The sequence below is a fragment of the Coenobita brevimanus genome, chromosome 101 (assembly GCF_032717465.1).
Source record: "Coenobita brevimanus isolate Jiangsu-jjx chromosome 101, ASM3271746v2, whole genome shotgun sequence".
In the NCBI taxonomy this organism is placed as follows: domain Eukaryota; kingdom Metazoa; phylum Arthropoda; class Malacostraca; order Decapoda; family Coenobitidae; genus Coenobita; species Coenobita brevimanus.
Genome location: NC_137054.1, coordinates 19,477,958 through 19,495,641, shown reverse-complemented (window position 1 = coordinate 19,495,641; position 17,684 = coordinate 19,477,958). Strand labels below are relative to the sequence as shown.

General features: G+C 39.6%; 1 protein-coding gene across 1 annotated transcript in view; it reads right to left on the bottom strand.

The window, feature by feature from the left end:
* Window positions 1-3,354: 3,354 nt before the first annotated feature.
* The window catches only part of LOC145414985 (uncharacterized), a 27,428-nt gene continuing 13,098 nt past the window's right edge, over window positions 3,355-17,684 (bottom strand). The window contains exons 3-4 of the mRNA XM_080284405.1: window positions 8,218-8,367; window positions 3,355-3,470 (exon numbers count right to left, since the gene is read on the bottom strand). Coding sequence (XP_080140531.1) covers window positions 3,355-3,470; window positions 8,218-8,367 — 266 coding nt within the window. The remainder of the gene's footprint in view (window positions 3,471-8,217; window positions 8,368-17,684) is intronic.

Genomic DNA, 17,684 nt, shown 5'->3' with positions numbered 1-17,684 from the left:
TTACGAAAAGGCTTTCGACTCAGTGGAGCACATAGCAATTATAAATTTATTGCGAGAACATGGAGTGAATGAGAACATTGTAAAACTGCTCGAAAACATACATAGAGAGGGAACTGCTACAGTTAAATTACATAAGGACTCAGAGAAAATTAAGATTCAGAAGGGCGTGCGTCAGGGAGATACAATTTCACCGAAGTTATTTACAGCATGCCTAGAAAGTATTTTCAGAAAGCTAGACTGGGAAAACAAAGGAGTAAACATAGATGGAGAAAAGCTGAACCATTTAGGATTTGCAGATGACATTGTCCTAATCTCAGAAAAAGCAGAGACATTGCAAGAAATGTTAAATGGCCTGAGCAGAGAAAGTCTCAAAGTAGGGCTAAAGATGAACCGGAGTAAAACTAATGTTTAATCCTCAAACACCAAAGAGCGTCATAAGAATAAGTGGAGAAATTCTTGAAGAAGTTGAGGAGTACAATTACCTGGGACAAATACTAAAATTAACGAAAGATAATGATAGCAAAATAAAAAGACGCATTACAATTGGATGGAAAGCCCTCGGTAAACATAGAGACATTATGAAAAATAGCTTGCCAGTTTCTATGAAACGAAAAGTATATAATGAATGTATAATTCCAGCTATGACGTATGGTTGTGAGACTTGGAAACTGACAAAATCGTTGGAAAATAAATTACTTCGTTCTCAGAGAGCAATGGAAAGGTCAATGTTGGGAATATCTTTAAGAGACAGGAAACGATCAACTTGGGTGAGAGAGCAGAGTAAAGTCAAAGGTATTATAGAAGTTATAAAAGAACAGAAATGGAGGTGGGCAGGCCATGTATCAAGAACAAGGGATAATCGATGGAGCAAGAGGTTGACTGACTGGACACCAAGAAATGGTAAGCGTAGCAGAAAAAGGCCAGACAGGAGGTGGAGAGATGAGATAGAGAAATTTACAGGGAAAACGTGGCAAAGATTGGCTCAGTCAAGGAATTCGTGGAGAAGGTTGGGGGAGGCCTTTGTTCAGCAGTGGACTTGTAATGGCGGTTGATGATGATGATGATATATATATATATATATATATATATATATATATATATATATATATATATATATATACTTGATACGAAATGTAGCGGCGCTCCTGCTACTTTGGATAAGAAAAAGATACACGAAGGAAAGGTTAACAAAAATCTGTGATATAGCAATACAGTATATACTGTTTTGATAATATTAGTCAGTCTGAGTGGTCATGTTGTGTACCAGTAATGTCAGTATATACTTATACTGAAAATAAAAAAACATCATATACATGTCGGTGTCACTTTAATGAAGCTTAGAGCCGAAGGTACAGGAAAAAGATATTTACTGTGTAATGTAATTTTTTTTTTTTTACATTGTTACTTAGTATACCTACTAAAGGTAACATACGTAAATAAAAGGCAAAAAAAAAAATGTGGCCTACCATTGATACATATTATATAGATTTTTATACTTTCAATGATACCTATTTAAGATGTGTACGAAAAGGAAAGTAAAAATGAACTGGGGCTTTCTTTTAAAGGTTATTTATACAATAGCAATGTTTTTTTTTCCCATTACTTTAAACTGAAAGTAACATACTGTTACGAAATAATAACGTAGTGAGTAAGAATTAGTCTGAAAGAGAGAGTGATGGAAAGAGTGGGAGTTAGAGACGGGGATAGTTAGAGGTGTGTGTGTGTGTGTGTTGCCTACATCTAGGTGACATCCTTATTAATCTTTACTTAATTTAAATGACCGATGATTAACTAGCAAATTCCTGTTTAATTATTGCACATTACTAGTAAATAATAATCAATAAATTCCTTATGTGATGTAGAACAAACATCATTAATTGACAGAACTGACGAAAGTATTATTTTTCTTCATTAATAAATACAACCAAACCATCGGCATATCCGCACGTACTCACTGACACCGGACCTGTATTCGTCGCGTGAGCAGCGAGGAGCGCGGTAACGCGTGAGTACAGCCAAAAAGTAGCGGCGCTCTCAGTTCCGTTACTGGCTAAAAAAAGTAATGGCGTTACCACCATCGCTATTAAAATAGTAGCGGCGCTATTGCCAGCTTTGCTTCACATGCTGCACATATTTCTTCTGTGAATATCTTTCACGCACCTTCCATGTCCCCCATCTGTTCCATTTCATATTTACCCAATCGTTCCTCCACTTCTCTCTTATATTTTGCCTTTTTCTCATCCTCTTGTAACCTTTCCACTCTCCTTGCAACTACTCCTTCCTCCCGTCCTACTCTTCTATTACTCCATCTTACTTGGATCTTGATTCTGGCCACCACCAAGTAGAGGTCAGGAAGTCCACTCCCCCAGCCTCTATAAGCTCTTGCATTCATTACACATCTTCACATCCTTTCATCCACACACACATAATCAGTCATTGCCTTCCTTTCATTCAGTTCACCACACACCCTTCTCATCACTCGCCATGTATACCTGTGGATCATTTTTATGCCTGAAGAGGGTATTGTCTATCACCAACCCCTTCCCGGCACAAATGTCCATTAACACACTGCCATTCTCATCTGTCCCAGCAGGCACACCCCACTCACCAACTATTCCATCCACCTTCACATTCCCAACTTTACCATTCATATCGCCAATCAAAAACACTTTCTCATTCCTTCCAAACGTTTCCATGAACACTTCCACATTTGTCCAGAACTCTTCTTTCACTCTGCTTGCACGATCTTGCATTGGCGCATACATGCACACAATCACAATCACCCACATTTGTATATATATATATATATATATATATATATATATATATATATATATATATATATATATACATATATATATATATATATTACTGTAATTATTTTGCAATGGCCAAATGTCATGATATATTGCATAATACTGTATCATAATATTATAATGTAAGGAATAAAAAATTCATCACATTGTAACACATCATTACTTTTAATGAAATTTGTTCTGTATCATGTACATCTTATATATGGGATTCCAGTGGGCCATGGCCCACCGATTGAAGACCACTACAGACTTATACTTATTGTACTCGTACAGGGGCCTCACTCTCCTGGCCCTATACTTATTGTATAAGGGCCTTTATTGTTGTGAATTCAATATGAAATACTCGGTGTACACTTCAAACAAGGTTTTACACTGGCATACTGCGCAACAAATTAGTTTCAGTTGGACCCCAGATACCAGTGGGCCCTAGGCCAATGGCCTACTTGACCTATTGGTAAATCCGGCCCTGCACATGTCCACCGCTTGGCATTGACAGGCTTGAAGTTACCTCGGTAGCCAATCGCCGCGCCACTAAGGTTTAGTATCTCGCCCCTTCTTCAACACATGTCCACCGCTTCGCGTTGACAGGCTTGATGTCACCGTGGCGGCCAGTGGCCACGCCGCTTTGGTTTATATTCCCCTGGCTAATGGTGCCTGCTGCACCGTAAAGCTACCAGCCTGCTGCAAGCTAAGGATATCCAACTTCTGATCTTCATGCCTATTCTAATTTTAGATATTTTTTAAAAACAGTTTATGACAACTTAGCAACTGCATCGAATGAATATTGAAATGATGGAAATCTGACTTTGCCAGTATAAGTAACTGCAATAGATAAGTGTTTCAAGAATAAATGTGAGCGTAATGGAGTGTAAGAAGAATCAATGACAAATGCAATGATCAAAATTAAAAGAAAACGCACAGAGAAAACGGATAGTGTTTCGAGAACTGTCGTGGCATCAGAGAGAGCGCACGAGCGGGAGAGAAGGGAACCTGTGGCCACATTAGCCACCATTTGTAAATAGGCCAATGTCGCTTGCTATCTGTGTTTGACGTGTTTTGATCACCAAATCAACACATGCCAACAACTTATTTGTTCATGGTGCATTACAAACAATCAGAACAGCTTGCTAAGACAAGCCTGTATTTTGAGCACCAATGTGCTCCAGAAATACACCAAACAACAGCTTGCTATCTCACAGAAAATTCTCAGATTGGTGGCTAATGTCACGGCCAAGGGGATTTCCATAAAAACGACCCCTGATAGACACATCATGGGTAGGGATGGAAGTGTTCCTCACTGTCAATATACAACTATAATGTGTGTTGTGTGCCTGTCTGAGAAAAATACATTGTCGAGACTACTGCTAATAAATCGACATGGCTACCTAAGCGAAAATCAGTCTGAACTGAAGGCCAAGCCCGCCTGGAGGGCCTAAGCAAATAGACACATACAACTTAGGCTGCATATCCCTGTGAACGGGGTAAATATATTGAAAGAGTTATAGACATAAGTCATCTGGGCCAAAAATGTTATACCATAGAATGTTTTCTCACTTTTTGTGCTTCCCCTACCCTCTTCTATCATGCTCATCCCTCAAACAATGAATTAAGGAGTATTAGAAAACGAGAGAGGTGAAACGAAAACTAAGGGCAGATGGGAAGGAGAGGATTTGGAAATGAGTTTACATTATATCATTGCTGTTCGTGTAACTTAGAGCGCCATTTCATTAGTTCTAAATAACTTTACTGATGTGGTTTATAAGAAATTGGTAACTGAAAGGTTTACTGTTCTGATAATATTGCTCAAGGTTGAGACTGGTCACTCGTGCCTTGAATGTCCCTTATATATCCCTTAAAGTACCCTAGTCCAGAACCCATAAACTCGTGGTAGGGCAATGAAAGTCGGGATTAAATATTAGACATGATTTTTTTTGAAGATTAGCAGTTACAGTATGTATGCACTAAAAGCTATTAATAATACTAGGGAACTATTAATTACAATCGTATATACAGTATTTCCACCTTCCCCTTCCCCCCTTTCCTCTTCTTCCCAGCCCACCCCTGCGCCAGTGCATGAGGGAAGTGTTACAAACGGGACAATTAGATTAACTAACCACGTAACCGCTTCAGGTACAGTTGGCCTTCACTGTGTTATTTTTGGTACCACCAGACGATTTTTTCAGCTTAAGTAATGCTTTCTGAATTTCACAGCAAGATATCTCCAATAAGCTGATTAGAACTGTCTTGTGGTGATCTGATAAGAAAAAATCGCATTAAAGGGGTTTGCCACTTTTCTGAAATACGTGCTTTTCTCTGTTCATAATACATCCACGTTATCATTATTATTATTAATATTATTTTTAGTTTAGAAAATTAAAAATTAGCTGGGTAACATACATCTACCTTAACTCCCTCAGTACAAGAGATCTTTCCATAATTCAGTCGACGCTAAAGTTGCCCACGAATGTATATCACCCTCTGGCACTAAAAAACTAGATCAGTAATCCTCTGGCAATAGGAGGCATATCATCGCAGCTTCGCCAAAATCGAAAATAAACTTAGTATTTCACAGTTTACTTCTACTAAGTTAAATATCACACTAGCATTCAGAAGGCTGAAGTCAGGGGTATTATGTTGGTGAAGGTAACTGAGTATAGCAGATCTTTAAAGAATTTCTACTAATTACCCTTTAAATAGCCAGTCTCTTCATTGACGATAGGATATAAAATGGTAAATAATGGCAAACAAAAAGGAAAAAATTCAGTGGTATTTTTTTCTTACAATATCCTCTAGCAGTAGGAGGCATATAACTGCAGCTTCTTAAAAACATCAACACAAGAACCATACAGACAGTATGGTTTTCGCCATGAAAGATCTACCATTGATATACTTAATCTCTTGACTCAACCATCCATCAGTCCACTGACCAACATGGAGAAATTCATGCAGTAGACCTTGATATTTCTAATGCTTTTGACAGAGTGTGGCACAGTTCACTGCTAACCAAAACTCCCTTGCTTTGGACTAACATCTTTCGTTCCTTTGATTTCTTCATAGCTCAGCAACAGAAAAATAAGTGTAAAAGTAGACAGTGTATATTCCAATTTCCACTCAATTGACACTGGCGTGCCACAAGGATCAGTTGTGGCTCCAGCCCTATTCTTAATTCATATTAATGACCTCTTCTCTGTTACCCATAATCCCATCCAGTCATATGCAGAGATGACTCAACACTTCACAGTTCATTCACACTTAAACACCCATTCACAAAGTGTAATACCGGTATTTCTAACCCACAACTCAGTACAGCCAGCCATCTCCATAAATCAAGACTCATCTAGGATCACTGGATGGGGATAAAATAACCTTGTCTCATTTAGTGCTATAGTCCCGGTGCACGACTCTGAGGTTGTCATTATCGTACCCTGGCAACCTACCATTCAAAAGTGCATCCCATTTCGTGTATAACAGGAGACGCAAGTGATTCGTTTATAACATGTTCGTGTATAATAATATTCGTGTATGATATATTCGTGCATGATAATATGATTCGTGTATAATATGATACGAAATCGAACGCACTTTTGAATGATAGGTTGCCAGGGCACGATAATAACAGCCTCAGAGTCGTGTGCCGCGACTCCAATAAAACCAAATTTGTACAATTTACTAATTCTTATTTTACCTTCAGTGCTGTTATTATTCCTGTCTCGAAAAGTATTTAAATTCTCAGTGTTCCACTAACAATGACCTCAGCTGGACCTCTCATGTCAGAAGATTTGCTAAAACCGCCTCAAAGAAACTTGGATTATTATACAGAGTTTGTAGCTTCTTTACTGACGAGCATTTGGCTATGGATTATAAGTTACGTGCGCTCACAGCTGAAATATTGCTCACCCTTGTTGAGTGGATGTGGGGAGGTTGCACTAAAGTAACTAGAATAAATTCAGAACAAAGCTGGTAGGATTATCTATAACCCTGTTATTACAAATAAACTATCTCCCCTACAGGTAAGAAGGAATGTTGCCTCTCTTGCATTATTTTAAGATACTTTTATGGCAAATGCTCAGACGAGGTTGCATCCACTGTAACACCTTTCCATACCTTCCCCTGTGTTCCACGGGCATTTGGTAGCGCTCATGACTGGAATGTCACACTGCCATATTGCAGAACTACTTCCTATCAGAAATCTTTTATTCTCCGAAATGCATCTCTTTGGAACTCGCTTCCCCAGAGTTGTTTCCCCTTAAACTTCAACCCACAGCAGTTCAAGTCCAACTGTTACAGATTTTATATGAATGGAGGACACCAATAATTATCTGGTGTATGGATTTTTTTTTTTATTCATTTGTTTTCCTTCCTCTGTTCTGTTATTTTTAAAAAAATATATATATCCCTCGATAATGCCCACAAACTTTGAATACAATTTGCCCAATTGACTTTGCGACATTTTGGGGACAGCCACACACATACACACACACAGATGCAGGCAATTACATAATCACCTCAGTAGGCGGGCGATAATTATTAATTTCGTCTAATGCTGGCAAGAGTTAAATACGGTATTAATATACGTCATCGTAAATGACAACCTATATTACTTGGAATTTATGGAGGTACTAGCTTCTTAGGCCCACGAAGCTGGCCTAATTGGCTAGGCCCACCAGGTGGGCTGGGCCTTCGGCCCACACTGGTTGTTGCTTAATTAGCCATGTCGATTTATTAGCAGTATTCTCGACAATGTGTTTTTCACAAACAGGCACACAACTGATGATAAAGTTGTATATCGAGAGTCAGGAAGACTTCCATTCCTATCCATGAGCTGTCTTCCAGGGGTCGTTTTTATGGAAATCCCCTTGGGCGAGACATGAGCCACCAATTCGATAAATTTCTTTGTGATAGCAAGCTGTTGTTTGGTGCATTTTTGGAGCACTTTGGTGCTCAAAACACTTGCATGTCTTAGCAAGCTGTTCTGATTTTTTGCAATGAACCATGAAGTAATGAGTAGCCATGCACTGCTTTGGTGCTCAAAACACATCGCACACAGATAGCCGGCTGTATTGGTTCAGTTACGAATAGTGGCTAATGTGGCCACAGGCTTCTCTCTCTCTCTCTCTCTCTCTCTCTCTCTCTCGTGCGTGCTCTTTGATGCCACGACAGTTCTTGAAATGCCTAATGCGTTTTCTCTGCATTTTTTTTTTAGAATTTCGCTCACTTCATTTGTCACTGATTCTTCATGCTCTCCATTACGCTTGCATTTTTTCTTGAAACACCTATATATTGTGTTTACTTTATACTGCTAAAGCCAGATTTCCACTGTTGATGCAATAAGTAAGTTGTCATAAACTGTAAAAAACAATAATCACTAAAATAGAATACGTATGAAGCTCGGAAGTCAGACATCCTGAGCTGGCGGTGGGCAGCTTTATGGCACGGCGGGAGCCATTAGTCAGTGAACTATTGACCTTAGCGGCGTAGCCATTGGCTGCCGTGGCTACATCATGCCTGTCGAAGCAAGGTGGCGGACATGTGTTGAAGAAGGGGTGAAACACTGTAACCCATACTCAAAGTGAATAGTGTTTAACGAATTTTTGCATGCAGCTTTATTTGTTGCATCCCTAGGCGTGTGCAAAATTTGGTGGAGAACAACTCTGTGGGAAAGGCAGGAGGCTCTCTCTCTCTCTCTCTCGCTTGCTCGCACGCGCGCGCTCTGATGCCACGGCCCTCTCACCAGAAACGGTCGGCGGCAGGAATTGTTGCCACCTCGTGAACAAGGATACACTTGGTCAAGCTATTACATCGGAAAAAAATGAAAAAATAGAAATATCTAAGTATAAATTTGAAAATGGCCTCAGTGGCTAACCACAAATTCGGCCTCCGAAGGGCAGTTCTGGCCGTCGCAGCCTCGAGGCCATAACAGTAGCAGCCTCAAAACGGCCTTAGGGGCCAACGCCATCACGCCTATGTTCCCCGTACTGAGTTACCCCTATATCCGATTTTCATGTCTCCTGGGTGCTCCGGTATGGACGGCTATATAACTTACAGAACATACAACATACAGTGACCGAGAATTTTAGTAGTATAGATAATAGTATAGAGCAAAACGAATGTAAGGATGACTGAAGGGATGAGAAAACTGAATGTACAGTACGGAAAGATGAAATAGTTATGAGAGATGAATACTGGAAGGACGAAATTATTATCAATGCAAATGAAAGGATCACTGAAAAGATATAGTGGGGAAAAAGGCAAAAGAAACTGAAAATATTGAAAATGTAGGAAAGTAATACATGAGCCTGGAATGAGAGGATGTGGAAAAGTAAAAATGGAAAGGGTCAGGCATGGTCGAGGGGAGTGCTACAACACACACACACACACACACACACACACACACACACACACACACACACACGCAGGTGAAGTGTAATGGGAAGGGGGAAAAGGCAGTGGTGAGAGGGGAGAGGGGGTGCGTGGAGTGAAAAAGTTGGCAGTAAAGGAGGCGAAAGGAAAGAGGCAGGATAATGGGGAAAAAGTAATAATGAGAAGACGAAGATAAAGATTAGAGATATAGGTAAACGAAAAGAGAAGAATGCGAAATGGGAGTGACATGAATGGGAATGGGGTGAGTTTAGGGAAACTTGCGTGAACAATAGGTAGGAGAGAAAAGAACCAAAATAGAAAAAACAAAACTGAGTGAAAATGAAAATGAAAATGAAAATTGTATTGAGTGAAGGGGTGACTGCCGGAGAAAAAAGGGTAAAAGAAAATGGGAAAAAAGAGGGGCGAGCTAAAACAACCAAAACGAAGAATAAGAGATTGATGAAAGGGAAAGGTACATGGGAAAGTTAGAGGAGAGAAAGAAGGGAGGTGACTGGAGAGAAAACGGAGGATAAAGTAAGTGTAAGAAGATAGAAAAGACGAAACAGATGCTTACACACACACACACACACACACAAGTAGTGTGTATATATATATATATATATATATATATATATATATATATATATATATATATATATATATACCATTCAAATGGTGATACATAAATTTGCCTTCTGACCTTTACGTTTTACCGATTGTTATTAAAATCCAATTCATTCTTATTTGCCCTTAAACTAAATTTGGACCGAGTCGGATAAAAAAATACTTGAGTTTACCCTTTTCCTTGGTTCAGTTTGAAGCATCTTACAAAGATTAGTGTATGTCGGATAAGAAATACAGTATTTAAGTTCACCCTAACATATGATCATGACCTTTGATCTATTGTTCTAAAAAAGTGTGACTGAAATATGATTAAACGGTTTTAGTATTTGTTTCAAAATTAGATCCACACAAGTCGAACTTTGCCCTCACCCTGTGACCAATACCTTCGGCTGATCGTCCTCAGAATCGAAATTCTTCGTTCCTGCCTTAGCTTCAACTCTTCCATCACTTTTGGTCTAAATATGATCAACGTTGTTTCAGCTAACCTATCCATGTCCCCATGACTTTAGACCTACTATTCACAAGAACAATAAGGCAGGCCTCTGGCCAATATTCAGCCCTTCCACCAAGTTTGGTTAGAATCAGATTAATCTGTTAGAATAATGTTAGTACACAGAAAGACATACACTCACACGGCGCACCATCTTACTTGCGGGGGTAAAAACAAGAATAGAAGATACGCAGGGGAATAACAGGGTAAATATCATAAAGGGAAAATCCTGAAAATGAAGGAAACGAAAGTAAAAAAAAAAAAAATGTAAGAGGTACAGGAGACCACAATATACAAAATACATAAAAGCGTATAGGGACTAGATAAAGGTAAAGAGGAAAAGGAAAATCGTCGGGAGAGAGAGGGGAAAAGGGTGAGTGAGGGGAAACGAGGGTAAAAGATTAATGATGGACGGTGCATGTATAAAAGACGGGGTAAAGTGAAAGCGGGGAGGAGGGAAGGAAGGAAGGAATGGAGGGAGGGAGGGGAAAGAGAGAGAGAGAGGGAGGGAGGAAAGGTAGAGGGAACTGGTGCACACATAAATGATGGAGGATGAGAATATAGGAGAGAGAGAGAGAGAGAGAGAGAGAGAATAACCGATATGATGGTTTGGATGTGTACGTAGGATACTGTCTATATAAGTTACGATTTGGGGAATAATGTTTATGAAAGAGAAAAACTGTGAAAATGTGGGGTTACCAAGTGTTATAGAAATTTACATACTACGCAGACGTTATGGTCTTTCTTATGTGGCCCTTACTTAAAGGTGATAATATAACTCGATATTTAGCTGCAGAAAGCGAAGAACACGGGAAGTTAAGAGGTGAATTGTATGGCACGATGCTCTCCTACACCCTGTAAAAAGAAAGAAGGTAGAACGAACATCTGTTGTTAAAGCTCTGTGGTTCTAACTTGGTGAAGATTACTAACCCCTTTTAGGTCTGTTGATGTCCAAGTACAGTAAGATAACAAATTTAGAAACTTAACAACAAACTCAGACTTATTCCTACTTCACACCAAAAGCTCATCGAATTTCATTCAACTGTGAATCTGTACACAAGTACTGAGAGTGGCCAAATTCCACCAGATAAAAACAGATTACCTGTAGCCATGCATTGTATATATATATATATATATATATATATATATATATATATATATATATATATATATATAAGCATGCAGTCTTTGTTTAATACTTAATGCAACATATACTGTACATTGGCGAGAGTTCCATAACACCAACAGTGTTGGATAATATGGTGTTCTTTGGTGTTCACCTGTCGGACAATCCCTGATGGCAGTTTATGAGTGCTTAGTTTATCATGGGTTCATGCCCTTAAATATTTATATAACTCCTTTTTTTTTTTTTTTCCAAAATCTTTAAAGCAATCAGTAGAATGACGATCTTTCATGACACCAACATTGTGACAGAGTAATTATAAACCAAAATTACGTGCCCGGTTTGTTATACTTGTCTCGGCTCATATACTATGTACCGTACTAAAGGATTTGAGTGGTAGGTGGTGGCCTACTTCTTCCATCACCTTTATCATGCTCTTTCTGTGTCTGACCTCCACTCTTCGTACTTCTCCTTTTCCTTCCTGTCACTTTTTCCACTTGAAGTGGCTCTGCATTGAGTGACAAGTCTAATGGTTTTGTATAGCTCAGGACACCATCTACAACACTGGGTGGTAACCGTATGACCAGATGAGACGGTACCTACTACGGCGCCTCTGTTAACTGATGTGGAGAGAAGTAAGTGCGGCATCCACCCTTTGAACCAAACACACATTTCCCCTGCGCCTTGCTACACAGAGGAGCTGTCAAAGACAAGGGGACATCTGTTCACCGCACAGGGCTGTTGTTTGCTTGTGATTGATAGGTATGCTCGGCCAGACTGAGTGAGGTTGACCAACCACAACTACAACTAGAGGATGGATGTAGTTGGTCCTGAGTGGGTTATATTATCCCAGTTACTAGCATATGATCATCTAGTCTTGATATGGAAAGGTGTACTGTATAGTGAGGCTGTCTCTCGCACACACAGTAAGTCGGATCCTTCCTTCAGTCACGTTTGTGGTGAAGAGAAACTTGGTTACATCAAGGTTAGCCGTGTGACTACCAAATGTAAAACATTTCCCACATGTTAGCAGGTCTGGAGCAAAGGTAAATAAACTATAAACAGCTACATTTCCGAGAGAGAGAGAGAGAGAGAGACCAAACAGACACCGGAAACAGCATATAAAGAGCATCTGCTGGAGAGACAAGCTGAAACGTTTCTAGCGTGTGGGTACAAAACGTTTATGGTGAAGACATCAACACGAAGACACACCAGCTGACGGGCTGAGAGAGAGAGAGAGAGAGAGAGAGAGAGAGAGAGAGAGAGAGAGAGAGAGAGAGAGAGAGAGAGAGGAAAAGCCAATGTGAAAAGATAGTAGAAGTGGGAGGGCGGTGGAGATATGAGAGAGAGAGAGAGAGAGAGAGAGAGAGAGAGAGAGAGAGAGAGAGAGAGAGGACGGGGAGGGAAGAGAGAAGGGAGATAAAGGGTTGAGGGATATTAAATTGGGAATTGGGGTTGGGAAGGAAATGGAGGCCGGGAAATGAGGGAAGTTTTGATAAGAACTGGGATATGAATAACATACGATTAGAGAGAGAGAGAGAGAGAGAGAGAGAGAGAGAGAGAGAGAGAGACAGACAGACAGACAGACAGAGATAATGATTAAAATTGTTGTTTAAATGAGTGTCAAATTTGTTTCCATATACGGTACTTCCTTTCTCTTAATTTCAGTAATATGGGCTTGTACAGGTGCAAAATTTCACCTACTGTACCATGACGTGCGCTGCACAGTTAAAGCACTGTGTCATATTAAAGAAAATCACTTAAGTAGCATATAGAGAATCATGACAAGCCTCTCTCGCTTTATGAATATTAGTCAGCAGAGGAATGTGGGAGGTAGTAGGTAACGATTCTCACCATCAACAAAAACGGTTTGTTAGTGCCTTAGCTGACTCTAACTTGAGTAACGAAACAAATGGTTTCCTGCAACCCAGGAAACCATTTCCCAAGTCTGGTAGTAACGACATTATCAAATGGACGCAATGTGACCTAAAGCTTATTCGATCTCTTTTGAGGAGAGCCTTTAGTTTTTTAAATCTTGCAGCTTGTTGGTTGTCCACGTGGATTCATTAGTAACGACGTATTAAAAATAATTTTTAAAATGTTGGTTCCAGTAACAGTTTGTGACGGTAAGATTGCTAAATTAAAATACAAACATATATATATTTTTTTAATATAATAACTTGAAAACGATGCCTTACAAAATCTATGAAAGGCCTAGATATGAGTGAAATATATAGTTATCCTGCCAAATTAGTATAATGTCGTAGTTATAATGAATAACTTAGGTCAATTTGCCTTAACAAAGGAAAAAGTCAAGGAACTCGTAAATTTTTGTCCGGAAGCGTTGATTTGGCAGAACTGAAAATTTCATGTGTTTCTACTCCATCTGAGGATTTTGTAAGGGCTCGTTTGAAAATTAATGTCTGCAAATAACTACATAGTTATTTTAATTGAACAATCTTATCGGAAGAAACATTTAGAGTAACCCATACAAAATTTATTTTAAATACATCGTTTCTAATGAATGCACTCTGACAACCAATCTGTTGCTAGCTTTCAAAAGCTAAAGCCTAATCTCTTCTCAGAAGAGACAAAATTGGCATTAGTGGGTTAAGGTGCTCCAACCAGATGGGTCATGTAAATATTTACGCCCGAGAGATGACCGGGATTATTACTCACATAATCCCATTCGGGAGCAAACGAAGTTAGTCGCCTTTGCCTGAACTGTTAGGCCTAAAGAGCTTAATCCCGGATATCTACGCTCCTAATGGGCAAGAAAGGATTGGGTGATAGACAGATAGATTGACCGATTGATGGATTGGCTGACTATTTGACTGATAGGAAAGTGAGGAGCGGAAGTGAAATATTAAGCGAATTTCTGTCACCAACTGCACATAGTTAAATGTCTTTGCTGAACCGAAACGGAAGAACAGGGAACATGTTCCGAATGGGAGATCCGTTGTTCTAAACAGCTTTAATATGGATTCGTTCAACAAGGTTTCTTAGAAATTTGACAATTTCGCGACAGATGTTTAGCGCCAACTTTACAGTAATTCTTAACATCCCCAACTGTACAGTTAGGGAGATAATATAAACAGAGGTAGTCAAATGCCCACCCATAGGCCGGACAGTCCCCGTTTAGAGCTCCTTGTTCTCATTTTTTTTTCTTACGTTCTTGAGTAGATAATATTGCATTACCAATCTAGATGGGTTTCTGTAGTATTGGTTCATACACATGCGAAAAGAAATGCTTATTTCTGTGGTCTGAGAAATTTCATGTGAGTTACGTATGATAAGGGAAAGTTTAGAAGCGCCACAAACAGGTATCCATATAAGGTGCAGTGGGTTTGGGATAAACTTAATTAAATTTAATGATTTCAGGAAGTAAACTGAAGTTCCGTTTCAATGAATGACCATTTATTATTATTATTATTATTGTGTGTGTGTGTGTGTGTGTGTGTGTGTGTGTGTTTCTTAGGTCATAATTATCTCAGTGAAGCAGAAACAGTATGGGTATAAAATTAAATCATTTATATTACGTTAAGTAAACGCTTACATCCTGAATTCACTGAAATAAAATGAAACTGATCCCCACAACTGCTTAAGAGCAAGCATCTGACGAGGAGATTCTTTGAGAGTGAGGTATTTGGGAGGAGTAGAGGGAGAACTAGAATTAGATAAACAGATATTACTGTGAGAGTAGGTAAGGGGATGTAGTGGTGTGGCGTGCGAAGAGGGATCGTTGCCTAGTAGGGACAGATATCCGTAGAAACTCTTGTTTTCAAGGCCATCATTCATAGGATACGGCGTCATGCAACACACTTGAATACATTATAGTTTTCCACTCCTTGCGGAAACTTTTTTTTGTTTTTTTAAGTTATGGAAGTGGCCACCCTGGCCAAACAGCTCGATTATTCCATGACTTATTCTAAGGAAAAACTGGAACTTGATTGTTTGTGATGTTAATAACAAGTAATCCTAAGCATTCTCTTCTTCATTACAATGATATATTTGTTTCTTATTACTGCCTCCAGACAGTTTTACTGAATATAAGAAAGACTTCTGTATAAAAGGGGCTAGTGGAGGCTGTAACTAACTCCACCATCTACAAAAACTCTTTCCTAAGGAAACCAAATTATCTGACTGTAAAAACTAACAAATACGTTGTCTAGCTCAAGCAGTTGAGGATCAAGTTGCTGGGCATCACAATTACACCAACAGCCGGATTGTTTCATTATCGTCCCACTAGCAAAGCGATGATGTAATAACCTGTGTATTTGTGTCTGTCTGGCTGTTACCAAAATATCTCAGAATCAAGTGGGCAAATTGTATTCAAACTTTGTGGGTAGTGTCGAGGGATATATTGCATATTTATTAATAATTTTGGCTAAGCTGCGATTATATGTATCTGAGTAACTGAGGATTTTGCAAGAAAAATATTCCCAACAATTTCATCTTTAAGCGTACCAATATTCACCATTTTCAATCGTATCCTCAACGAAACGAAAAGAACGGCCATTTAAAGAGTAACTATGAGAAATTCTCCAAAGGCCTGTTACATTTAATGACCTTCACCAACATGATACCCGTGACTTCAGGCTTCTAATGCTAGCGCGATATTTAGCTTTGCAGGAGTGAACAGCGAAATCCTAAGACTTCTTTTTCAATTTTGGAGGAGGCGCAATGGTACGCCTCCCATTACCAGAGGATTACTGGCCTTTTTTTTTTTTTTTTTTTTTTTTTTTTTTTTTTTTTTGGTGATGGCTGGCGATACGCATCCGTGGGTTAATGCTTATTTGGATCTGTTATAGTTATTTCCAAACGGTTTAGTGAAGTTTTGTTTAGTTTTCATACAAGAGAGTAAGATACAAAGTTCAGCAATCCCCCTCGCAAATTTATTGTAATTTCTTGGGCATAAAAAATATATGAGAAGCACATCCTCAGCCTGGCGGGGTTAAACCTTTATTTACCATTGCGTCTATATTTTATTCTTGCTTCCGCCTGGCGATTTTATGCAGCTTAGATCACTGGTGAAAGGGTTAGACGTTTCGATTCTTGCTACCGCCAGAACTTTCATTCAACTAATGAGTGACTTGTAATACAGAGGTGAGACAGTCGTAGTGCGTTGAACCAGATGACTCTCCCTCTCTCTCTCTCTCTCTCCTGGATTTTACTGAACATAGGAAAAACATAGCATACTAAAGCGGTTTTTGAAGGCTGTATATACTGTACCTTGTCCAGTGCGAAGCGTTTCTCAAAAGCTGAATAAAATTATCTGAAGGTAACAAGAATCAACTAAAAAAGCCAACACGTTACTGAAGGGAAAAGCCATTCACTGTGCTAAGGCCTCTAAATTTTCTCTCTTGCCATTTCCAGACGACTATATCCACTCTAACCACTTCACCCCGATGACCTATTTTTCCATTTTTCTTGATATCATCTGTACTCCATCCCACCACGGCACAAAGCCGCGCCGACGGAGCCCGCCCCACGTAACTTCAGAACTGGGCTCCCTTGGGAGGTGCTGCGTGCAGATGACTTGGTGCTGATCGCGGAGAATGAGAGGATGGCGGAAGAAAGATTTAGGAAGTGGAGAGAAGGAACGGGGTCCAAAAGTTTGAGAGCAAACACAGATAAATAAAAGTAATATTATCGAGGGCTGGTGGCGGTACTATCGAAAAAGAGGGAGTGTGGTCATCTGCTGTCTGCCAAAACAGTGTGGGAAGTAACACTACATTGTGCAGTGTTTGTGCCAAATGGGTGCACTGAAGATGTACTGGTATTATAGGTAAACTACGAAATGATGCTGATTCCGTTTGTACGTAGTAAAGAGGAGAGCATGGAAAGACAGAGACAGGAAAGGATTATCCTTGCTGGAGGGTCTCTTGAATGTGTCGAAAAGTTTTGTTATTTGCAGGACATGATATGTGTTGGAGGTGGAGCTGGAGCTCGCTCTGAGGCTAGGGTAAGGAATGGTTGCAAGAAGTTTAAGGAGCTGTTGCAAATCTTGACAGTGAAAGGACTCGTCCTCAGTGCAAAGGGGTCCTTGTATACAACGCATGTTAGGAGTGTATTGCTGTACGGTAGTGAGGTCTGAGCAGAAAAGGAAGAGAATATTCATAGGCTCAGACGTCCAGATGATAAAGATTAGATGGATGTGTAGTGCATCCTAATGACAGGTGCGAGGGAGGGGGGGGGGATAGGATTCTGAATTTCGAGCTGAGAGAAAGAATGGAGTTTGAATGTATTTCTGTTATGATGAGGAGGGGTA